Consider the following 25,156-nt stretch of genomic DNA (forward strand, 5'->3'; position numbering starts at 1 on the left):
CATGGAGAAGGCAATGGCACCCCACTCCAGTGTTCTTGCCTGGAGAATCCCAGGGACAGGGGAGCCTAGTGGGCTGCCGTCTATGGGGTTGCACAGAGTTGGACACGACTGAAGCGACTTAGCAGCAGCAGCAAGGCTTATCTGCGACTTCCCAGTTGGTGCAGTGATAAAGAATCCACCTGCCAATGCAGGAAATGCAAGAGACACAGGTTCAGTCTCTGGGTGGGGAAGATCCCCTGGAGGAATAAATGGCAACCCACTCCGGTATTCTTGCCTGGAAAACCCCATGGACAGAGGAGCCTGGCAGGGTATAGTCTTTGTGGTGTCAAAGAGTCGGACATGACTGAGAACACACACACGCACACACACACACTCACACACACAAGGCTTATCTGATCATTTTGAATTATAGATGTTTAGGAAGTATTTAATAGGCATGTTGTGATAACATTTATTTAATAGCTCCCACATTTCTTTTAAAACTGAACATAGTAATAATTGATGTCATTTTTGACTAAGTTTTATTTTGGGTCCATAGCTCTTAAGGTTGTCAGTTTGTTAAAAATTTCTTAAATATAGTATTTTTAAAATATGATTAGAGATATATAAACCACCCTTAATAGGGTGTGGCCACTCTGGGGACTCAGTAAATGGCAGGTGTTTTTTTGTTACTGTTGTTGTTGCTCAGTTGCTCAGTCATGTCCAACTCTTTGAGACCCCATGGACTGCAGCATGCCAGGCTTCCCTATATACTAATATTATTAAGTAGCATTGTGGAATTTATAGTGAATGCAGAACCTTGTAACATATGAATAAAACTTATTGGCTCCTCAGAAGAGCTTCCTATTAGGACTCTACTTGTGATTCTGATTAAGTTTTAATGCATCTTTTTTTTAATAGAACCCGAAAACAAAAGAGCAAATTGAAAATTTGTTAAGGAATGGGATGAACAAGGAGCTGCGAGATAGGCTTTGCTGCCGAATGACTTTTGGAACTGCAGGACTTCGTTCTGCTATGGGGGCAGGATTTTGCTATATTAATGATCTTACAGTAATACAATCAACACAGGTAAGTATTATTATTATATGTGTACTTTTATCACTGTTTTTTGCTTTATAAATTAGGTTTTTTTAAAAAATAGTAAAAAAGCTTTATATCCAGCAAGATACTTTCTTACAAATAAAAAATGTAATATAAATTCTGACCTTTGGTCTTAACACAAGACTCATCTTAGAGGTCATGTGCGTAGGGTCACAGACTGAGGTTCTGGTTATTTTGGTTGCCATCGTCAACTTCCTGACAGTATTACTTCACATTTCAAACCAGGAAATGGTTATTGACATTTTCATTTAATACAAAGACGCAAACTTAGATAGAAGGTGATCTATTTTGGCATGTGGCCACTGATAAAGGTTAACCACAGTATTTGGAAATTTTAGTTGAAAATATTTCCCTTTAACATGGCTTTCTGTATAATTTGAGAGTTAAGACAGTGTTGATATGATTCAGTTTGTTTTATTTCTCCCCATTTTTATGCAATTTATTCTAGAAACAATTCTCTTTCCAGTGAATCATCTTTAACTGTTTCAGGGAACTCCACTTTGGAGACCAAAATACATTTGCTGCTAAGTCACGTCAGTCGTGTCTGACTCTGTGCGACCCCATAGACGGCAGCCCAACAGGCTCCCGTCTCTGGGATTCTCCAGGCAAGAACACTTTGCCATTTCCCTCTCGAGTGCATGAAAGTGAAAAGTGAAAGTGAAGTCGCTCAGTCGTGTCTGACTCTTAGCGACCCCATGGACTGCAGCCTACCAGGTTCCTCCATCCATGGGACTTCCCAGGCAAGAGTACTGGAGTGGGGTGCCATTGCCTTCTCCGAAAAATAGTCCTAAACTATAGAATTGCTCAGTAGATATAATTCTAATCAATACTGGCAAACAATAAATCTTATTCTGAGGAAATTCTCTAAATTCAATGGCTAATGCAGGGGTTTGGGAACAAACAATGACAAGATGACTGAATAGTGGGATACTTGCTAGCTCCTGTCCCCATCCCCTTTCTTTTTCTGGTTCAGAAATGCTTCAGTTAGATCTTTTTTATGTGTTGGGCTTCCTCATAAGATTTCATTTTGATTGAAGATTCCTTGACTTTACAAAAAAGAGTGGAGGAGGTGTTTGAAAATCAGTTTCTGCAGAAATGCAAATTTTTACAGGAAATGAGATTCCAATATGTGAAGTAGAAAAGCCAGATTGAATCTGATTCTTAAACTCTAGCTTTTTTTCAGAACCTAGGTATAGTGGAATAAGATAAGATGGATTTTTACACCAAAGTATGAGATCCTGTGAGATTTTAGGATAGCATCATCATTAGAAATAAATAAGTCGGTCAATTTGGGCTGTATTGCATGTGTGAGTGCACATGCACACACAGACATACTCACTCATAAGGAGTAGGTTGGAAGAATAATTATACTTGAAAGAACTGTGAAAGAAGGGTCCAGAAGTCACTGGGACCTCATTTGGTACTGGCACCATAGTTACCTGGCAGTGCCTGCCATATCATAGGTCTTCATTAAATTAGTATAACATTGTGAATGAATGGCCTTGGGCAAGTCATTAAATGGAGCTTCAATCTTATTTTGTCTCCTCTTTTCTGGAAGAGATGGACAAAAATAAAACTGGTATCTGCATTTCTTTTCAGGGTTATTGTGAGGATTAAATGTGGCAACATTCGAGAAATTCGTTTTAAAAATGTTAGTTTTGTATAGTTGAAAGTGTTTATTAAAGTTAGCAAATCATTCATAAAATAGTTAAATGGCTTTGGCTTATTGTGGTATTTTCAATATTAAATGCTTTATTCCACTTTTTGTCCCCTTTGGTGCAAATTTTCCTTGTTTATAAGATTTTCTTTGTGATTTTAAAACTAAGGAATGGGATCAGCCATCTTAAGAAATATTCTAATGAAGGTTTATATTGCTGATTTAAAATGTTGATGTCATAAATAGATCAACTCTTATGGTTAGCTTCACTCTTATGATTTAGTAAGACCTAAAATGGTCAAACTTCCATTCTCTAGAGCCTTAATGCAAACAGCAATTTCTTTTGGTTCTTCTAACAGTTTTTCTTTTTTAGCATACTGACTTTCATGTCCCATCATTTTTTCCCTAATGTTTTATGCATTGTATTATATTTAACAGTTTCTTGATATTTCTGTGTATCAAATGTGTCCAAAACTTCAGGAAACGGGTGTTCGTCATCTCACATTTGAGGATTGAAGATTGTTGCTCTCATGTTGGTGAACACAGGCAAAATGAGGAGGCCAGTTCCCTGGGAGCCAATTAGCTGCACACCACACACAAAAAGCATAGATTTTAAGTCACTGAAAATGCAGGCATTACTCAGGAATTAATCTTTTTTGTTTATCTGCTTCAGGGGATGTACAAATACCTTGAGAGGTGTTTCTCAGACTTCAAGCAAAGAGGCTTTGTAGTTGGGTATGACACACGGGGTCAAGTAACTAGCAGCTGCAGCAGCCAGAGGTACAGTATTAATTGTCTCAGAGATTAAGCTGGATTGGAATAAAATCTGAAAAAAAATTTATGCCCAGTAGTAGGAGTTCTGAAACAGGAAACTGTCCCAAAAATGTCATCACATGCTGGTGTTTATTTAGAGCTGAAACATAAGCATTTTAAAGATAACCTTTGGTTTTTACAGAAAAGAGTAAATTTTTAAATATTTAAAGTTAGTATTTACAATGACATCGTAGATTATCTTATGATTTTATTCTTTTGGCAAAGGCATTGGGTAGCAATATTATGTAAGTTGTATTCTCTCACTATATTCCTATTTTATTAGATTTACCATATTTTCACACATAGATAATCATGATCTAGTGATACTTTTTTTAGGGGGTAAATAGGTATATTGTGTTTATCAAAGTCTCTGGTTTCACTTTCTTCCATGTTTTTTGCCTTTTGCAAAAGGAAAATTTTATTTCTTAGTAAAATAGCCACCAAAAGCTGGATCAGGGAAAAGGAGGAAATTAAAATGTCAATTCTGTTCCTTGTTAAAGTTCCTTTTAAAAAATCTTGTTTATTAACAATTTAAAGTTGGAGCATGAAGCTTAAATAACTAGTGATTATAAGAATTGATTGGATTAGATTGCTGTATATTCAAAACAATTGTAATGCATTTATTTTGTGGGAGGTTGTTTTTTTTTTAAGTATGATTAGCTAAGGACCAAGTGAAATTTCTGTCCCTTTTTCAGGCTTGCTAAGCTAACTGCTGCTGTCTTACTGGCCAAAGATGTTCCTGTGTATCTTTTCTCAAGATATGTTCCTACACCTTTTGTAGTAAGTGTGTTATATCATTGATCATACAGATTGCTACTCTTGAAAAAGTATTTCTTAAACAGGGTTCAAATCTTTGTCATTCATAAAGTTCTATATTAAATAATATGAAGGACCTAAAGAAAACAAATATTGCTCTGACTTTATTTTCATTCAACACACATGTGTTGAACCACCTAAGAATTTGGTCTATAACAAGTTGATAAGTCTACAGTCATGGCGGGGTATTTTAATATTCTTCTTTCAGAAACTGATTTATCAAGCAGGCAAAAATTATTATAAAACACTCACTTGAGTGTTTTATTTCTTCTTTAAAAATTCAAGAGTGTGAACAGTGCTTGCTTCTTGTCATATAACTTAACAATGAGTGTGCATCTTTTCTATGCCTTGGTGAATTATCAAAGTCCCTTCTAAGTCTGGGTTAAACTTTCCACATTTTATCTTTTGCACATTCAATGTTATAAAATGATTTTGAGAATTCCTTTTTTGCCAGTATCATTTACTTTAGGACAACCTCATCATTTTCATCACAACCACATCCTTAACTTATACCCATACATTCAACCTTCACTAAGCTGATCTGATTGCCCATGTGGAGTCTCTTGAATGACAACAGTGTCAATGTTCCCAGTTATTTTTCTATAACTTCATTTATGATTGATTCAAATGTCACCTCCACCATTATCACTTTTTGCTTCTTTGCTGCACTTTCATCTTTGTTGGCCATTTCCTAATTTCAGTCATCCAGTTTTGCAAAACTGTCACATGGGTTATCTCTGGGAGGTAAAGTGGCAACACAGCTACATGTTTTGCTGTCTGTGCAATAGCTCACAGATGCACAGTGACCAACAGTGACATGATCAGTTACTAATCATGATGGCTCTCATAGGACATAGTTGTTTCAGGCTGAAGAGCTAGGAGCCAAGTTTTTACTTCATATAGGCAACTGAAATTTGAGCATGTTTTTAGGAGACTGGTATTATTTACTTAAGCATGGTATCAGAAATTCATGTGTATTGGAACTTTGCAAAGCAATGACTGTCTGGATTTTAAGAGCAGCAATGAAAACACTTAAGTAGCAAAAAAAAAAACTATGAGATTTAACTAAAGCTCTACTTAAAGGGAAATTTATAGTCTTGATGATGAATATATTAGGAAAAAAGTTTTAAGTAATGAACTAAGACTTTAGTATGTTAGGATAAAAACAGAATAAATCCAAATAAAATTTAAAAAATAATAATGGTAAAGGAAAAATCAGCTAAATAGAAAATAGGAGGGTATCAACAAAAGCAGGAGTTGGCTTTCTGAAGAGACAAATAGTAAAATAGACCTTTTGGCAAGGGTACTGAACTAAAAAAGAGAAAAGACAATCCCTGGTGGCTCAGATGGTAAAGAATCCTCCTGCAATGCAGGAGACCTGGGTTCGATCCCTGGGTTGGGAGGATCCCCTGGAGGAAGGCATGGCAACCCACTCAAGTATTCTTGCCTGGATAATCCCCATGGACAGAGGAGCCTGGTGGGCTACAGTCCATGGGGTCGCAAAGAGTTGGACACGACTGAGTGACTAAGAACAGATTAAGAAAACCACAGTATTCTGAATGTGATGCAAATAAATGTGAAACTTAGGAGAGCTGGCCAATTTTCTTGAATAATTAATACATCAAAACCGATAAGAAATAGAAAGCCTGAACAGACCTGTAGTCATTAAAGAAATTGAGCTGATTTTTATTAATCTTCTCAAAATAAAAATGTCAGGTCTACATGATTTTGTTGACAAGTTTTACCAATTGTTAGATGATTAGATAATGTCTCCATAATCTGTTACTAGGGATTTATTGGACATATACAGAGTGGATCAAAGAACTGAAGGAATTTTTAAACAATTAGCTCTAATGAATGACAGAAACCAAGGAAGACCCAGAAATTTGAACTTTTTTGTAGAAGTCTGCCTCTGGGTTATACCATTTCCATCTGTAACTATGTGTTAGCCTTCCTCTCTTATTGTAAGTGGATCTGCTCTAGCTGCTAGGGAAGTTGTTTTTGGCACTCTTTATCAGCATGTCTTTGAGTCAGAGGAAATCTACTTACAGCAAAAACATCTTGGAGAAGAACTGGGTTTTATAAGCCAGGCTCTGAGTTAAATCATCAAAGGAATAGTTTACTGTAGTCAGATCAATGTCATGTGCCCATTCCTCCATGGCCAGGAGGAGAGAAATTGGATGTGATGGTAGAATGGAGGAACATCTTAGGCAAATAAATAATAACTGTGATGAAAAAGGGAAATTCAACCTGGCAATTAACTTTGGGAGAAATGGTAAATTGATTTTTATATGCTATAGAGGCCACAGAGTGTATGTAAAGATCTTAAAATCAAAAGGCAAGGGACCTATGTTCCACGCTTATATAATTCTTGCTTATGATCATATAATATTTAATAAACAATACACAGTGTGTAAAATATGATAGATTAGATGATTTCTAAATTTACTTTCAGGTCTAATATTTTATGATTAGATTCCCCTGTCATATCTCCAGAGTCTGGTGGAATATCTGGCATGTAGTAGGTGTTTGTTAAATATTTGTTAAAGGAACAAAATAATTCTAAGACTAAGTTAAATGAGACTAGGGGGAAAAAAGCATTCAGTCTAACAGGTGGTTGCTGCTGCTGCTGCTGCTAAGTCACTTGAGTCGTGTCCGACTCTGTGTGACCCCATAGACAGCAGCCCATCAGGCTCCGTCCCTGGGATTCTCCAGGCAAGAACACTGGAGTGGGTTGCCATTTCCTTCTCCAATGCATGAAAGTGAAAAGTGAAAGCAAAGTCATGTCCGACTCTTAGCGACCCCATGGACTGCAGCCCACCAGGCTCCTCCATCCATGGGATTTTCCAGGCAAGAGCACTGGAGTGGGTGCCATTGATAATAGTTAGATGGCTTTAGTTATATCCCACCTAGTGAACCTGGAGTTGATTATTAAAGTTTTAGGCTATTTATATCTTAATGTCTTTTCCAGTTATTTAATCAAGTATTTGTTTATTTATTCTTGTGTCAAATGTATGAGTAGCCAGGAAACAGAATTACGGTGTTGTTGCTTTTTTAGCCATATGCAGTCCAGGAACTCAAAGCAGTTGCAGGTGTGATGATTACGGCATCTCACAACCGCAAAGAAGACAATGGATACAAGGTAAACCTTGGACTCTTCATCTTTGGTTATTTCATAGTTCTTATTTTATTTAAATAATATGTGCTGAGTATATTTTCTACAATGGGAACCAGGCTTAGACATTGGAAACAGAAAGATAAATACACTGAGGCTGCCCCTCAGAGAATGGCTTCCCAGGTGGCTCAGTGGGTAAAGAATCTGCCTGCAATGCAGGAGACACAGGAGATGTGGATTCGATTCCTGGGTGGGAAAGATCACCTGGAGAAGGGCAGGGCAACCCACTCCAGTATTCTTGCCTGGAGAATCCCATAGACAGAGAAATCTGGCGGGCTACAGTCCATAGGGTCGCAAAGAGTCGGACACAATTGAAGCTACTGGGTACCACCACCACTCAAAGAATGTGTATCCTTCCTGGCCCTTATTACATCTCAGTATGTGTTATTGTACTTTATATACTTATGTACTGTTACAAAAGTCTCTTCAGTGGTCTTTACCTCTGATATCTTACTGCCCTTGATTTCCCCATCCCATCCCAAATCATCCTCTCTACCATTTCAGAGATAAAATCATTTTGTACCAAGAACTTGAAGAATGAGTGAGAGTTTGAAGGAAGAGAGCTAGAGGACTGGTACTTTGACCTCATTCTCATCCTTTCCCTCCAGTCTTCTGCTGGGACTCCCTGTTGGCCACAGAATCTGTTTGATGTGTCAGGCTTCATGGCAGAAAGCAGGGTGGGGAAGGGTGCAGAGTGCTCAGAGGGGCAAACAGAAGATACAGCAGTGTTGAACCAGCGTCTGGGGCTCCTGGCTCATGAGTGTATGATCTAATATTTCTTTTTCTTCTTGTGTAGGGGGGCACTCCAGGCACACTGAGCTCTGGTTTACTGGGGAAAAGAATATTTTATACTAATCTAAGATTTTGACCCTTGCCAGCTAAGTGGGGAGTATTACCATTTACATAAGCAGTGAAGAAGCTTAATACATTAGTTTGGGACATAATTAAGTTTGAGGGATTTGTGGGTCAATCAAGCAGCAGCAACCTGTAGGCAGTTGAATATGCAGATCTGTTGTTCAGGGGAGAAATTTGGGATCACTGTACATATTATGTTAGAGCATTTAAGAGTATTTGGAAGTTCTTTATTTGGATGGGCAGCCCAGAGACAGTGTAGGTTAGAAAAAGAGGTCAAGAATGGATCCCTAGGGAATATCAACTTCAAATGAAGGGAGAAAGAAGAGGATCTAGAGACAGGACAAAGACAGGAAGAGACTGATGTTACAAAAACCAAAGGGGTAAGAGAGTTGCAAGGAGGAAGAGGTCAACTGTCAAAGAGTGTAAAGAACCCAGATCTGTTCTCTGATCATCAGACTCCTACATCCAGCTGCCAACCTGATATCCTTTGGGATGCCTAACATGTCTCAAAATTAGTATCTCTAGAATAGAGGCCTTGATTCTCCCACAACCTGCCATATATACACTCAAGTGTGTTCCTTCCCAAGTCTTACCCATCTCTATAAATTCAAACTACCACCCACCCAAGCAAAAGCCAAAATTCATTCTTGATTACTCCCTTTCCTTCACTCCAGACATTTAACTGATTAACAGGTTCTACAAATTCTGCACCCAAAATCTATGTAGAGTATGTTTACTTCTGCCCATGTCTTCTACCTCCATGGTTCTAAACCATTGTCTTTGCCCGAACAACATCGTCCTAGCTGGTCTCTTCCTTGCTTCCATTGTTCTTCCCTGCAGTCCATTCTCCACCAAGCAGCCAGAGGATCTTATGAAATATAAACAGGTCATGTTAGCTTTCCTGCTAAATCCAACCTCCTTACCTTGGGGCTTACAGGACTCTGTCTCCTGCCTGCCTGTTCCACCTCATTCTGTTCAGTCCTCTTCTGGCTCACTGTGTCCTGGTCACACGGCAGCTTCTTTCCATTCTCCCAGTGCCTCCAGTATACCAAACCCTTTCCCGCTCTGAGCCTTTTGTTTGTTCCTCTGCTTGGATTGCTCTTCCCCAGATCTTTCAGACTTGCTTATTTTCATCCTTGTTTCCTGCCCAGATGTTGCTTCCTTGAAGAGACCTTCCTTGGCCACCTTATCTGAAGTGGCTTGCCTCAATGATCTTCTCCTTATTTATTTATTTTCTTCACAAAACTTACCACTGTCTATAATTACGTGCTTCCTTTATAATAAATTATCTTCTTTGTTTATTGACTTGTTTGTTCGATCCTCCTCCCTGCCTAATTCCCCAATATAAGCTCATGGCTGGTGGGACTTTGTTTTGATATTTATTGTTATTGAACATACTTGTCATAGAGTTGACCCTCAAAGATTTTTTTTCTTAAAAGTATAAGCACAAGGTAAAAAGTATACAAGTTAAACATTATAAAAAGTTAAACAATAAAGAGTATTTTCCCCACCTGTTTCCCTGAGCATCCCTTTTCAGAAGCAAATACTGTTTCTGGTTTTAGTTTCCTTCCAAAGGTAATCTATGCCTGTTTAATCATATGTGTGGTATTGGTCAGTCCCTCTTTTTCCCCTCATAAATGTCAGGGTATTATATATAGTGTTCTGCACCTTGTTTTTTTTTTTTTGTATACAACAGTGTGAAACAGTCTTAGAGATCATTCTCTACATCGGTCGATCTATAAGTAGGTTTGCCTTATTCATCTTTAAAAACCTATATGGATGAGTCCTAATTTATTTAACCAATCCCTGTTGATAAACATTTTATTTTGTTTCTAATCTGCTACTGCTTACAAACAGTGGTAAAATGAATGTTCTATACACATCTTTCTTCATATACACAAGTAGATTTATAGAGTCATTATAGAATAGTGGTTAAGAGTGTTATGGACTGGGTTTGAAACTTACCTCCACCACTCAGAAGCTTTGTAACCTAAGATAAATTACTTAATTTCTCTATGCTTTGGTTTCCCCATCTGTAAACTGAGAGTAATAATAGAACCAGTATTTTAGGGAGAGAGTTAGGATTAAGGGAGACAGTGCATGAAAAATGCTTGTATAGTATCTGGCTCTGATAAATACTCAATAAATGTTACCTGTTGTTTTTATTCTTATTCTCAGTAGCTGCACTGTCCACTCTGATAGCCAACAGCCACCTATGATTACCCAACACTTAAAATATGACTAGTCTGAATTGAGATGTGCTGTAAATGTAAAATACACACCAGATTTTGAAGACTTAATACAAAAAAGGCATGTGAAATATGTGGCTTGCATTGTGGCTCACATTATATTTCTATGGCCCTGCTGAGCTACAGAATAAGTTTCTAGTTGTGAAACTTCAGAGTCAAAGGAACTATGAAATAAAGTTTGTCATTCTCTATTCAAGGTGGTTGTCCCAACTGCTACTCTCACCAGCAATATAGGAGGGTCTTTATCCCACACCGTCCATTATTGTTTGTCAAACCTTTTCACCTTTGCCGGTCAGATATGTGGAAATGTTATCGTGAATCTGTCTTGTGAGTGAGGTTGAGCGTCTTTTCATACATTTATAAGATACTTGTGTTCCCTTTCCTGAAAAGTCTATTAAAGGCTTTACTCATTTTTGTCTTCGGTAGTTGCTCTTTGCTCTTTTCCTTGTAGATTTGTGAAAACTCCAAAGTAGCTCTTGATCATCTGTCTTTCAGTTATTTCTCCCCATATTATTGTTTACCTTTTGACTATTTTTCCATGCATGTTATTATGGTATTTTTCTCCATCTTGAAAAATTATTTCAGCTTTTTTATTGATATCATATTTCACTTGTACATTAGAGAGCTTCAGTATTTTTGTAATTTTTGAGTCTCTTTATTCAAGAACAGAATGTATCTTTCTATTCTTCCAAGACTTCTTTTAGACCCTTTAAGTGAAGTTGCTCAGTTGTGTCCGACTCTTTGCAACCCCATGGACTGTAGCCTACCACGCTCCTCCGTCCATGGAATTTTCCAGGCAAGAGTACTGGAGTGGGTTGCCATTTCCTTCTTTTAGACCCTTGAGTTGACTCATTGGAAAAGACTCTGATGCTGGAAGGGATTGGAGGCAGGAGGAGAAGGGGATGACAGAGGATGAGATGGCTGGATGGCATCACTGACTTGATGGATGTGAGTCTGAGTGTACTCCGGGAGTTGGTGATGGACATGGAGGCCTGGCGTGTGCGATTCATGGGGTCGCAGAGTCGGACACGACTGAGCGACTGAACTGAACTGAACTAAGTAACATTTTAAAGATTTTTTACCTTTCACATTTTTTTTTAAGTTTATTCCTGGGTATATTTTTTTGCACAGATTTCTCTGTTACTGTATCAGGGAGGGATGCTTTCTGCTACAGGTTCAGAAAACCCACAAAAGTGGCTAAAGTTGATAGGAGTTAATTTGTCTCACATAACAAAAATCCAGAAGTATGTGGCAACTGGTATGGTTCTACAGCTCAATGTTGTTGGACCTAGCATCCCTGCAGTTTTGTTTTGGCCTTTTCTTCAAGTGCTCATTGTATAAGGGGTGCTGTACCTCTAGCCATCACATTCACATACAAGGTAAGAAAGGCAGGGAGAAAGGCCAAGATTATTTTTCTCATGTTAAATAAATTTTCATGGAGAGCTTTCAGGGCTCATGAACAGGATCTTGTTGGTTGCTTGGAATGTGGGAACATCCCTTCAACTGGATTTTTGGTTTTGTTTTTTAAATTTCTGCAGGAACCTCAGGAGTTTCACCAACTGGGAGCAATTTTTATGTTAATGTAGACCTCAGATTTGAAATTTTTAATCACCCAGAACTTAAGAAGAGAGACATGCTACCTTATCATCTTTCAGTAATAGTGGACAGAACTTTTTCTATTCTATATTTCCACTAAGAAGGGCATCTCAGTTCCATTTTCCTGCTTTCCACCTGGGCATTACAATCAAGAGCCAGATAAATGGCCAGTTGGCCTTCTCAAAGGCCAGTTGGCCACAGCATCAATGCACAGCTTTATCATTCAAGTTTATCATTCTTTCATTTTTTCCCACTGCCTGGAGTTTTCTCTTTCCTTTTTGTGAACTAAGCTATGTATTTTAGACGATACTTTTCTATTTTAGCTTTTTGAGTCATCTAGTCTACCATATTGCTTGGCACAAAGTTTAGTACATAGTATATATTCAAATGTATTCTTCTTTCCTTCATTCAGGATGTGGTAGAAGGGATTGATGTTAAATACATGGGAGAAGTTGGTATAGATGAGTCCCTTCTAACTTTGAGATCCTGTGAATTATAGAAATACATTTTCTGCTTTTTTTGTTAGCTATTCCTAATGTCTTGTTGATTTGGCTACTTGACAGACTGACAACTTAATGAAATGTATTTTCATTAAATACTGAAAATACATATACTGAAATGTGTATGGAATAATTAATATGTTTGTTGTCTTCCCTGGAATAGACTATTTGGTGTGACATAAATTCTAGTTTAATTTATAGCTGAAAAATAAATTCTTCTTTATCATATAACAGAACCACTTTATAATGCTAAAATTTCATAATATCAAGTTTTTTCCATGGTTTCTTAGATCTTCTTTAGTATATAGTTATAGATCTAAGATTATGATTGGATGCTATGATATTTGCATATTTTAACAATGTCATAATGGTGCCCTGATTATATTTTTACTTGTTATTAAAATGTACTTCTAAATGAGAAAATAATACAGAATCATTTTGTTGAAAAGTCCCTTTGGAATCATTACCATCAGTATCCTTAGGTATTTATTAAGTTAGCCCAGCGTTGACATTGTCTACTTGACTAATTTGGTATGCTTCTTTGTAAAGTCAAATTTCCCTACTGTAGCTAAGAAAACATATGGTCAACATTTCAAGTGCTTATAGCTGTGTTTACCTATCTTCTAGGTTTATTGGGAAAATGGTGCTCAGATCACATCTCCTCATGATAAAGAAATTCTGAAATGCATAGAAGAATGTGTGGAACCCTGGAATGGTTCTTGGAATGATAATTTAGTGGATACCAGCCCACTAAAGAGAGATCCTCTGCAGGACATTTGTAGGAGATACATGGATGATCTGAAAAAAATTTGCTTTTACAGGTATCCAAGGGGGAATGTAGGATAATATTACCTTAACATAAGATTAACAAATAACAGAAAAAAATAAGGATAAAAATGTGTTGGCTATTCATTATATTAAAATTATAGGTAAATAATACAGTTCATAGTAGTCCAAAAGTAGAAATAACCCAAATATTCAAATATTCATCAATAGATGAATGGCTAGAAATATATTCGTAGTATATCCATACATTGAAATATTATTCAGCAGTAAAAAAAAAGAAATACTGTTGCATACTACAACATGGATAAATTTTAAAAATAGGCTAAGTGAAGGAAGCCAGTCACAAAGGACCACATATTGTATGATTATATTGATAGGAAATGTCTAGTGTAGACAAATCTATAGAGATAGAAACAGAAAGTATATTAGTGGTTGCCTATGGCTGGGAAAAATGGGAGGGTTAGGGTGTGGTGGCTCTGGGGTATGGAGTTTTTTGGGGGGTAATTAGAATTTTCTAAAATTGATTATGGTAATGGTTGAACAACTCTGTGAATATAGTGAAAACCACTGAATTGTGTACTTTAGAAGGATGAATTTATAGTATATTGATGGGTTTCCTGGTGGCTCAGATGGTAAAGAATTCACCTGTAATGCAAGAGACCTGGGATCAATCTCTGGGTCAGGAAGATTCCCTGGAGAAGGGAATGGCTACCCACTCCTGTATTCTTGCCTGGAGAATTCCATGGACAGAGGAGCCTGATAGGCTACGGTCCCCGGGGTCACAAAGAGTCAGACACGACTTAGCCACTAACACTTTTAAACTACTTTTTAACTACTACTAATTACCTCTTAATAAAGTTGTTAAAAATTATAACTCAATATATATATTCACTGTATATAAGATAAGGAAATTTCCTCTAAAATTTGAGTTTTCTTTACGAATTTCCATGTTTCTATAACTGTTCCATAAATAGCTAACACTGTTCAGAAGTTTGTTGAGTGTAGTTTTCCTATCCTGACAAAATAGATTTTAGCCTTTTCTTGAGATTATTTTAAGTATACCACAAGTAATGAGTTTTATGACAGTGATTGAATGATATTTTCCTTTACAGGGAATTAAACTCAAAGACCACCTTGAAATTTGTACATACATCTTTTCATGGAGTCGGACATGACTATGTACAATTGGCTTTTCAAGTATTTGGTTTTAAGCCTCCAATTCCAGTACCAGAACAAAAAGATCCTGATCCAGACTTTTCTACTGTTAAATGCCCAAATCCTGAAGAAGGAGAATCTGTGCTGGTATATTTTTTCTGTATTTAAATTATGATTTAGTATATTAAAGTTTATCATGTGGATAGGACTCTGACAATTCAAAGATTACTTACAGAAGCAAAAACTACTTTAGCTTACATCTTTTAAATTATATTAGAGCCATATATCAGAGAAGGCAATGGCACCCCACTCCAGTACTCTTGCCTGGAAAATCCCATGGGGATGGAGGAGCCTAGTGGGCTGCAGTCCATGGGGTCGCTGAGTCAGACACTACTGAGCGACTTCACTTTCACGTTTCACTTTCACGTATTGGAGAAGGAAATGGCAACCCAATCCAGTGTTCTTGCCTGGAGAATCCCAGGGACAGGGGAGCCTGGCGGGCTGCCGTCTATGGGGTCGCAGAGTTGGACACGACTGAAGTGACTTAGCAGCAGTAGCAGCAGCAGAGCCATATATTCTGTTTTGTTTGAAATCCCTATGGTGGATTTCCCTACTTCCTAGTCTTATTTTAAATTTAGCCAAACTAGATTAGCAGATGCAAACTATTACATATGGAATGGATAAACAACAAGGTCCTACTATATAGCACAGGGAACTATATTCAGTATCCTGTGATAAACCATAGTGGAAAAGAATATGAAAAAGAATGAATATATATATGTGTACCTGAACCACTTTGCTGTACAGCAGATATCAACACCTTGTAAATCTAACTATACTGCTATGAAATAAAGTTAAAAAAAGTTAGCCAAACTATATTCCCTTCTAAAATTCATTATCACTAATACAGTGCCTACATTTAGGAATATGAACTTTGAATTTAACATCTTCAATGTAATTCAGCCTTTTGGGTCACTATTTCAGGAACTTTCTTTGAGACTGGCAGAGAAAGAAAATGCCCGGATAGTGCTGGCTACAGATCCTGATGCAGACCGACTAGCAGTGGCAGAACTTCAGGAGAAGTAAGTAGAAGCTGTTAGTTGATTAAAATCTTAAACTTTGAAAAACAGTTTTTGATTTTAAGTCTTACAGGCTCATTGGAAATAATTTTAAAAAAACAAAAAGAAAAGAAATCTCCTGTAAGCCCACTATCCAGAGATAACCACTTACGTTGATATTTTGACGTTTCCTTCCTATGTTTTCTTCATTCAAATATTCAAGATATATTTGTTTTTTATAAAATTGTGATCATCCTATATATATATATATATATTACTACTTTTGTGTCTTGATTATTTTCCACATAATATTGTACTATGAGCATTTTCCTCTATCTTTAAATATTGTTTAAAATATTGATTTTTAAATTAGTGTAGTATCTCAAAAGATTGCTTTATGAATGTAATCATTTCCTAATCATGGTTCTTTGGATTGTTGTGTATTTTTGCCATTATAATGTCATGACAAATGTCCTTACATAAAAAGGACACCATATTATAACTTTTTTCTCTTTAAGTAAGAAAATACAAGTAACAGTGTCAAAGCTTTTCAAAGTACATTGCTGCCACTCTTACCCTAAGCTCACCCTGATCAGTTAGAAAAGAAATAGTAAATGTTTTCTCAAAAATCCCATACAGTAGTTTTTAGGTTTCCCTTTGTGAAGGATGGTAATTTGTAGGTCCTAGGGTCAAGAAGTTTTAATGAGAAGTTACAAAGATCTTGCCTTGAATTTTCATTCTCTCTACAGTGGTGTTTGGAAAGTTTTCACAGGGAATGAGTTGGCCGCCTTGTTTGGGTGGTGGATGTTTGATTGCTGGAAGAAAAGTAAATCAAGAAATGCTGATGTGAACAACATTTATATGTTAGCCACCACAGTCTCTTCCAAAATTTTGAAGGCAATTGCACTAAAAGAAGGATTTCACTTTGAGGTAAGAATAGGTAATATCTATGTGCTCCTTTTCTAAACCTATTTCTGTAAGCTAAAGCCATCTCCCCACCAAAGTTGACTTTTATTGATTTCATTTCTAATTCCCTCTTTTTTTCAAACTCTATTAACACTTAACTAAAAGATTAAGTCTTTTTGATAGTTTGGAAACCTTGAGCCAAATTCATCCTATATGTGAGTTTCTGAAACTAAGATAAACATTCTTACAAATTGCATTAATGCTTATTTTTCCATACAACAGTATCTGGCTTTCCTACCAAGAAAATCTGGCTCCCAGTGACCTCATAAATAACATAAACTCCACTCCAAAAATCTGTAGGTGTCATGACCGCTTATTTAGCCTCTTCAGGTTCAGTCTTAAGAAACTTTTAAATAAAATTAAAAAAAAGAAACTTTAAGTAGTCTCCTAAATTACAAATTAAGACCCAGTGATCTACATCCAAAAAACACAATGATTCTCTCTCAGCACAGATCATTAACCTTTGTGAACCTTGGGCAGTTAAACTGACCCCTTTTATAGCTACTGGGACTAATGCCAATTAAGTTGCTTTTCCTCTGCCCGCTTTGCCAAGTATCAGTGAAAAAGTCACCTCTGGGCCTTGAGCCACAGTCAGGCTATAGGTCTTAACACTAATAGGCTAACTAAAAGAAAATTGTACCTTTCTTAATGAAATAGAACGTTCAATCTCTGGGTTTCTAAATTACAAATAGCAAAATAGAAGAAATTGAAAATTCATTCAAACCTAAAATTCTGAATTACTATTGTTGTTGTTCAGTCACTCAGTCGTATCCAACTCTGCGACCCCATGTACTGCAGCACGCCAGGCTTCTCTGTCATATACTATCTCCCGGAGTTTGCTCAAACTCAGGTTCATTGAGTCAGTGATGCTATCGAACCGTCTCATCCTCTGTTGCCCACTTTTCCTCCTGTCGTCAGTCTTTCCCAGCATCAGGGTCTTTTCCTTGTAGCAAGAAAATGCATAATGAGCACAAAAGAGAAAAAATGTGATTCTAAAGACCAATATTATATATGTGCTTTCTTGTTTTTATTCCCGGAGGTGGTGCTGTAGAGATTTGGGGCTTTTATTGTGTTTTTCCCAGTGAGGAGGTGGAGAGGTGAATGAGAAATCTTAAATTAGTAAGAGAGCTCCAGAGTCACTGTGTATCACATGCTCTTCTGACTCTAAAGCAGTTCGTGTCTTTAGAATGCACACTAGCTCATCAGATGAAAAGTCCTCAAATCTAATTACCAAACCTAGTAACTTTCTTGATCGTTTTATTTGGGCCATGGTGTTATGGTAAAAGTATACTTGGTTCAAGTATATGTTGTGATAATGTTGAAAGTGCATTGTTAAAAACTTTATGGCCTTTGGTTACTCAGAGGGACTAAATTACAACCTTTGTAGGCACTTTTACATTAGTGCTTATAATGCAACTTAGAGAGCAGTTTCTGAGAAGTGATATTGAATCCTGGCTCTCTCATATGCAGGGTACTCTTGGGCAAATTTACTGAACCTCTGAGCCTCTGTTTCAGTAACAGAGTTTTTGTGAGCATTGAAAAAGATAAATGATGTAAAGCAATTATTACAGTGCTTGATAAATAGTGTATGATCATAATACATGTGTGGATTTATGGTACTTTGTGACTATATACATCACCACTTATTGGATTATATTTGGTGAATTATATCACTATTACTGTGCTTGATAAATAGCAGGTCATCAGTTGTGGCAGTGTATATATCCATGCACTTTATGACTATATGTTTACCACTGTATAAATCTTTGTGGACTGAAGACCATAACAGATCATTATCAAAGTGTTATGTGCATTTAATAATGGGCTTTTCTCTAATATATATATTTTTTGAAAGAGTCATTTAACTAGAGTGGCCTCTTCTGCATTTCAGGAAACATTACCAGGTTTTAAATGGATTGGAAGTAGGATAAAAGACCTCCTGGAAAATGGGAAAGAAGTCCTTTTTTCATTTGAAGAGTCTATAGGTATGTAGTAAATATTAAAATATTTGAAATATGAATGAGAGCACTTTTTTCAAATATAGTGATTCTGAAGAGAGGAATTTTTGTCATCTGGTTTTACACTTTGAGTTATAAAAACTATCAAGAACTCAGAAATGTGTAGATACATTTCTCATCAGAAAAAAAACAAACCCTTAAAGGTCCCCTACATATGCTAAGTATCAATAGGTTTCCTTTATTACCAGGCTCTGAAATACATTGATCCTTCTGAAGAAATATGAAACTACTAAAATTATATATAGGCTTATGTTTTCCTCCTTTTAAAAGATTTTTTTAATTCTTAGGTTTTCTGTGTGGAACTTCAGTTTTGGATAAAGATGGTGTGAGTGCAGCTGTTGTTGTTGCTGAGATGGCATCTTACCTGGAAACCATGAACATAACATTGAAACAGCAACTGATTAATGTTTATGAAAAGTAAGTTCTACTATTTGGAATTTCGTGTTCTAATTTTTTTGGTGCTACTTTTAACTTTATAAACTTGTTTTGAGGAATAGTCATTCCTTTTTAAAAAGTACTAATATTGTCTGCATTAAGAACTGCCACTATCTGCTTAACACAATAATAGGCTTATCTTTAATTTGTACTTTTCTAAAGAGTGACTTGAAATCTGATTTTAACACTTTAAATCTTTGTACAGATATGGTTATCATATTTCAAAAACTTCATATTTCTTATGTTATGATCCAACTACCATCAAAAGTATATTTGAAAGGCTTCGCAATTTTGATTCTCCAAAAGAATACCCAAAGTTTTGTGGGGCATTTGCTATACTGCATGTACGAGATATTACCACTGGATATGACAGCAGCCAGCCTAATAAGAAATCAGTAAGTACCTATATTTTTAAGTTTTTAACAATTTGTAATAATTCATACTACAACAAAATGGAAGGTCAAGCCTGTGAGTTTCTTAAAACTTAGGATCCTTGTTTTTCTCCAAAGCAGTTGTAAGTTCACTAACTGGTTCTGACTCTCACCCATCCTGTCCTCATTACTCCCCAAGGGCATAGTATGCCCTGAGGGTGGGGAATGGGAAAGAGGATGAGAGACAGAATGAGGAAGGGAGGATGGGAGGGAGGGAAAAAGTGTGATAATGCTAAATAATGTTGAAATTTTTTTGAGTCTAAAAGCCTATAATTTCATCATATGATATTGCTTTTATGTGGAATCTAAAAAATTATACAAATGAACTTATTTACAAAACAGACTCACAGTCATAGAAAACAAACTTTTGCTTACAAAAGGAGAAAAGGGATGGGGGATTAAGTAGGAGTTTGGAGTTAAAGGTGGCTCAGTTGGTAAAGAGTCCACCTGCAATGCGGGAGACCTGGATTCGATCCCTGGGTCAGGAAGATCCTCTGGAAAAGGAAATGGCAACCCAGTCCAGTATTCTTGCCTGGAGAATTCCACGGACAGAGGAGTCTGGTGGGCTACAGTCCATGGGATTACAAAGAGTCAGACACGACTAAGTCACTAACTTTCTTTGGAGTTAAAATATACACACATTAAATAAATGACCAACATGGACCTACTTCATAGTATGAACTATACTCAATATCTTGTAATAACCTATAATGGAAAAGAATCTAAAAAAGAATATATACACCTGAAACTAACACATTATAAATCAACTATATTTCAATTAAAATTTTAAAAATAGACTATAACTTTTTAAAAGATGAATGTTTTACTGATAATCTTAGCACCTAAAAAAATAAATAAATAAATGCCTATAATTTCAAAGCTATGTGTCTTTCTAGGGAAGTTTTAACTTCCCTTTCAACCTTATTCCCTGTGAATGCGTGGCTTCCTAGGTGGCTCAGTGGTATCCCTTTTCAACCTTATTTCCTATACCTCCAGCCAAATGGAATAACTTACAAATTACTTCTTACATATATACATTAAAAAATTATTTTTCTATTTTTGCTCAAGCTTTTTCCTTAGTCCACCTTTTCTTCCTACTGCTGCAGATTCACACTTTAGCCATTATTTAAGACTTCATGCAGATGTCACCTCCTCCATGTACCCTCCAGGTCTCATAATCAGATATCTTCCTCCTGAGGTTTCTTTATAGATTGTGCCTTCCTCTGCTCACTTATCACTTTCTATGTCATGTTACCATTGCCTTTTGCATGGCAGATTCATTTCTAATATACCTTTATGCCTCTCAAAGCTCTTGCCTACACAGTAGGTGCTCAACTAACATTTAAATGCCATAGATTTGCTGATTATATTTATTTTGTTATTATTATGATTGTTATTATTAACCTAAATTTCCATGTATAATGGTCTGATATTGTCTCAAGAGTCTAGGAGCATAATATATTTTGGAAAATCTGCAGCCTCTTATGTAGAATACTACCCATATTCCCTTTGTGTATTTTCAGCCAGTCAACCAAAATTGGTTCGTTGTTGTTATTCTGTCTGTATGTACGTATGTTTTTCTGTGTTTATAAACTACTTGAAAAGAAGAACTAAATGTTTTGCTTCTTTTCATTTCTCTAGTGTTGCTATGGTTAGAATAGTTCTTGGTATGATGCTTTTCCCCTCTTGACTCCCTTTAAAGTTTATGATATTTGTTATTCCAAGCGCTTTCCTATCTATTCTCCACTAATGCTTACAACACATTTTGTAAGGCTTGTAGTATAGATATTTGTTAATCCCCAGGGGTCACATAGTGACTGTCAAAGACTTCCTGAGTTCTTTCTTCTCCAACTTCAGATTGACATTCATCTGTGTGTTCAACAGGCATTTATCAAAACCCTTCTGTGCTACACTGAGAAGACAGTAATGACTAGACACTGTAGGAGTCTAGTAGGGAAACAGTCAAGTAAACTGATTACAAAATGATTAGGGGGTGTGTAAGAGTGCCATGAAAGAGCATAGGAAAGACCCTTACTCAGACCTGAGGGGCTCGTACAGGGCTTTGCAGAGGACTTTTGTGAGCTGAGTTCTAGAGTTTGGGCAGGAGTTATCCAGATGTGGGAGGAACAGAGGATGTCTGAGGCAAAGGGAGCAGTAAGCGCTACGTCTGGAGGTGAGAAGTCATGTTTTCTTTCAAGGAACCGCAAGTAGTTCTCTACAGCAGTAGTACGGAGTGCAAGGGAGGATGGCATGTATGGTGAGTGGGTTAGAGATGGTGAGAAGAAGATCAATTAGTACGCTGTTTGGTAATGGAGATGAGAGACAACAGGAGCCTGAATGTAATATGGTAGCAGTAGTGAAGGAGAGAGCCTGACAAAGCTGAGTTAAATAAAGGATAGAATAACCAGGACTTGCTAGTTGATGGTCTGTGAGTGGAACAGAGGGAAGGAAGGTCTCTGTCTTATGCAACTAGGGGTACCAGTCACAGAGAGGATCAAGCTCAGGACACCTGCGGAAAGAAAGGCTCCACTGTCAACCCCTCCACCCTAGTACAACGCACATGGTTCCCTCGAGACGCCTTCACGGACTGATTTGTGGTGCAGGAAGAGTACCTGTGTTAATTTATATATTTATGTCAGTAAAGCTTCATTCTTATTTAATTTTTAGCTAATTATATATATTTGTACCCCAGTGGGTTATTTTGCCTGCCCTCTAGGATGTGTGCACTCTGCTTTGGAGACTGTTGAAAAACTATCTGTGAAAGTGTCTTGAAGTTGTAAAGCATTTTGCAAAAGTAGAGGTAGTTTGGACTTTGGGACAGATAGGCCAGGTTTCAACTTCTTGCTCTGCCACTTAGCTGATTACCTTGAACAGGTCGTTTACCCTCTCTGAACCTTGTCTGTAAATTGTCAGTAATATTTACTTTTCAGGGTTATTGTTGAGGTCTGGAGATCATGTGTATAAGGTATATAATCCAATGCTTCTACAATTATAAATAGTCAGTAAATGGTACAGTTATGAATTATGAGTGTAATCTTTTGTATTTTAAAGTTCTTTAAAATATTTAAAAATTTTTAATTGCAGTAAAAAAAAAAAAAATGCAGGGGCTTCCCAGGTAGCTCAGTAGTAAAGAATCTGCTGCCAGTGCAGGAGACACAGGTTTAATCCCTGAGTCAGGAAGATCCCCTGGAGGAGGAAATAGCAACCCATGCCAGTGTTCTTACCTGGATAATATCATGGACAGAGGAGCCTAGCAGGCTACAGTCCATAGGGTCGCCAAGAGCTGGACACTACTGAATGACTGAGCACACACACACACACACAAAAAAAACATAAAATTTGTCATCTTAACCATTTTTAAGGGCTCAGTAATGTTAATAATCACATTGTTGTGTAACAGATCTCCAGAACTTCATCTTGCTAAACTGAAACTCTATACCCATTAAATAAGTCTCCATTTCCCCCTCCCCCTAGCCCTTGGCAACTGCCTTGCTACTTTCTCTTTCTATGAGTTTTACTGCTTTACCCACCTCATATAAGTGAAATGTATTTTACAACTCTTGAAAATAAGAAAGGTACCAAGTGTAATTGAGCCGTTGTTGCAATTGTGCCTAGGTGCTGCCTGTAAGCAAAAGCAGCCAAATGATTACATTTACTTTTCAAAATGGCTGTGTTGCTACTCTTCGGACTAGTGGAACAGAACCGAAGATAAAGTATTATGCAGAGATGTGCGCATCACCTGACCAGAGGTAGGAATCAACTTTTAAAATATTATGTATATATAAAAGCTTTATTGATTTCAGAACTGATCTCACTTTGCTGTGCCCCAGAAGCTAACACAACATTGTATAGCAATGTACTCCAGTAAGCATTAGCTAAAAAATGCTTTCTTAAGAGATGTAATTCACGTACCCTATAGCTCACCCTAACCCTATAGCTCACCCATTTAAAGTGCACAATACAGTCGTTTTTAGTACATTCAGAATTGTGGAAACATCACTATAATCGATTTTAGAACATTTTCATCACCTCAGAAAGAAAGCCCCTCCCAGTTAGCCATCACTCCCTATTCTCCTCCTTCCCAGCCCTAGGCAACGACCAGTCTACTACTTGTCATTATAGATTTTCTTATTCTGGACATTTCATATAAATGGAATCACACAATATGTGGTCCTTTGTGACTGGCATCTTTTATTTAGCATAATGTTTTCAAGGTTCATCCATGTTAGCATGAATCAGTACCTTATTCCTTTTTTAGAAATTTTGTTTTCATGGCCCAGTGATACTCCACTGTATAGATACACCATATTTTTAATCTGTTTACCAGAGGAGGGACATTTAGGTTATTTCCATATTTTGGCTATTATGAATAATGGTGGTCTGAATGTTTGTGTTCTAGTTTCTGTGTGGACATATATTTTCTTTTAATTTGGGTATATATCATACTTACATAAGGAGAACTGCTGGGTCATATGGTAGTTCTATGTTCAACTTTTTGAGGAACTGCCAGACTATTTTCCAAAAAAACTGCATTATTTGGGAACTGAATCTTAATTTTTTAGTGAATTTATATTCCTAGGAAGACTCTTTAAAGCTTGAACTATTTAGGCTAAGCATAAAGAAATGATCAACAAATAATTTGTTCATTGCCAAATATTCATTTTCTACATTAATATGATTTGACTTAATATGCTGAATTACTATCCTTTTAAGAGTATAAATTGTGATTAACTTGACTTTAATAACATTTAGAGGGTATTTAAACTTTTATGAGTAGTATCTCCTATAATGTTGTCATTGGTCAATACCTATTTGGGAAGGAGATTTTTTTTGGGGAATTGCCTACAGAGCAATGTGCATTAATTACTTAGTATTTCTCTAAACCTTTGTGTTTAAGAGTAGATTTTATTTCCTTTGGGGGGAGAAAATGGCCTCCTAAGTCATTCAGAGCAGAGCTTAAAGTAAAGCAAATTGAACAGTGCTATCTTTGGTTTAAAATGAAGGGCAATTTTTAATGTAATAAAAATTAAATTTGTTGTGTAGCTTGTAAAATGACTGTGAAGACAGTCAGAAAAGAGAGGTTTTTGGGGTAATGGCAGCTCTTCAGGTGATGGCTTTGAAGAGAATACTTGGTATTCTTTTAAACATCATATATTTTTAGTCACACTTCTTTCTTTACTTCCTAAAAGATATGCTGTATCACCCCATAATAATCTATAAGAGGTATGCCTCGAGGTATTTCAGGAAGCCAGTTTATCTTAATACCTGGTATTGGTGTTCTGAGCCATTTAAATTGCCTGCTTTAGGAGCAGTCTTTAGATTTACTCTAACTCATCCATGTTTCATGTGTCATTGTTACACCGCAGATATTAACCTCCTTTTAATGCAGTTCAATTTCAGTTTGTGAGAATGGTGTTTTCTGTGAGTGTGATTCCCCTCTTCCCACTTGTGGCCTTGTTTTGTTTTACACAAGTGAATTTCTGTCTTGTTTACCAGTTATTTAATCATCCCATAAAGTATATGCACTCTTAAAGTTACAACAATT

The 25,156-nt window shown here is 36.7% G+C and overlaps 1 protein-coding gene across 1 annotated transcript in view; it reads left to right on the forward strand.

The window, feature by feature from the left end:
* Window positions 1-25,156, forward strand: part of PGM2L1 (phosphoglucomutase 2 like 1) — a 56,464-nt gene that overhangs the window by 26,831 nt on the left and 4,477 nt on the right. The window contains exons 2-13 of the mRNA XM_027562922.1: window positions 901-1,068; window positions 3,432-3,538; window positions 4,267-4,351; window positions 7,446-7,529; window positions 13,390-13,583; window positions 14,661-14,850; window positions 15,688-15,785; window positions 16,511-16,691; window positions 18,619-18,712; window positions 19,033-19,162; window positions 19,386-19,575; window positions 23,227-23,360. Of these exons, the coding sequence (XP_027418723.1) occupies window positions 901-1,068; window positions 3,432-3,538; window positions 4,267-4,351; window positions 7,446-7,529; window positions 13,390-13,583; window positions 14,661-14,850; window positions 15,688-15,785; window positions 16,511-16,691; window positions 18,619-18,712; window positions 19,033-19,162; window positions 19,386-19,575; window positions 23,227-23,360 (1,655 nt within the window). The remainder of the gene's footprint in view (window positions 1-900; window positions 1,069-3,431; window positions 3,539-4,266; window positions 4,352-7,445; window positions 7,530-13,389; window positions 13,584-14,660; window positions 14,851-15,687; window positions 15,786-16,510; window positions 16,692-18,618; window positions 18,713-19,032; window positions 19,163-19,385; window positions 19,576-23,226; window positions 23,361-25,156) is intronic.

The sequence above is a fragment of the Bos indicus x Bos taurus genome, chromosome 15, assembly GCF_003369695.1.
Source record: "Bos indicus x Bos taurus breed Angus x Brahman F1 hybrid chromosome 15, Bos_hybrid_MaternalHap_v2.0, whole genome shotgun sequence".
NCBI classification, from domain to species: Eukaryota; Metazoa; Chordata; class Mammalia; order Artiodactyla; family Bovidae; genus Bos; species Bos indicus x Bos taurus.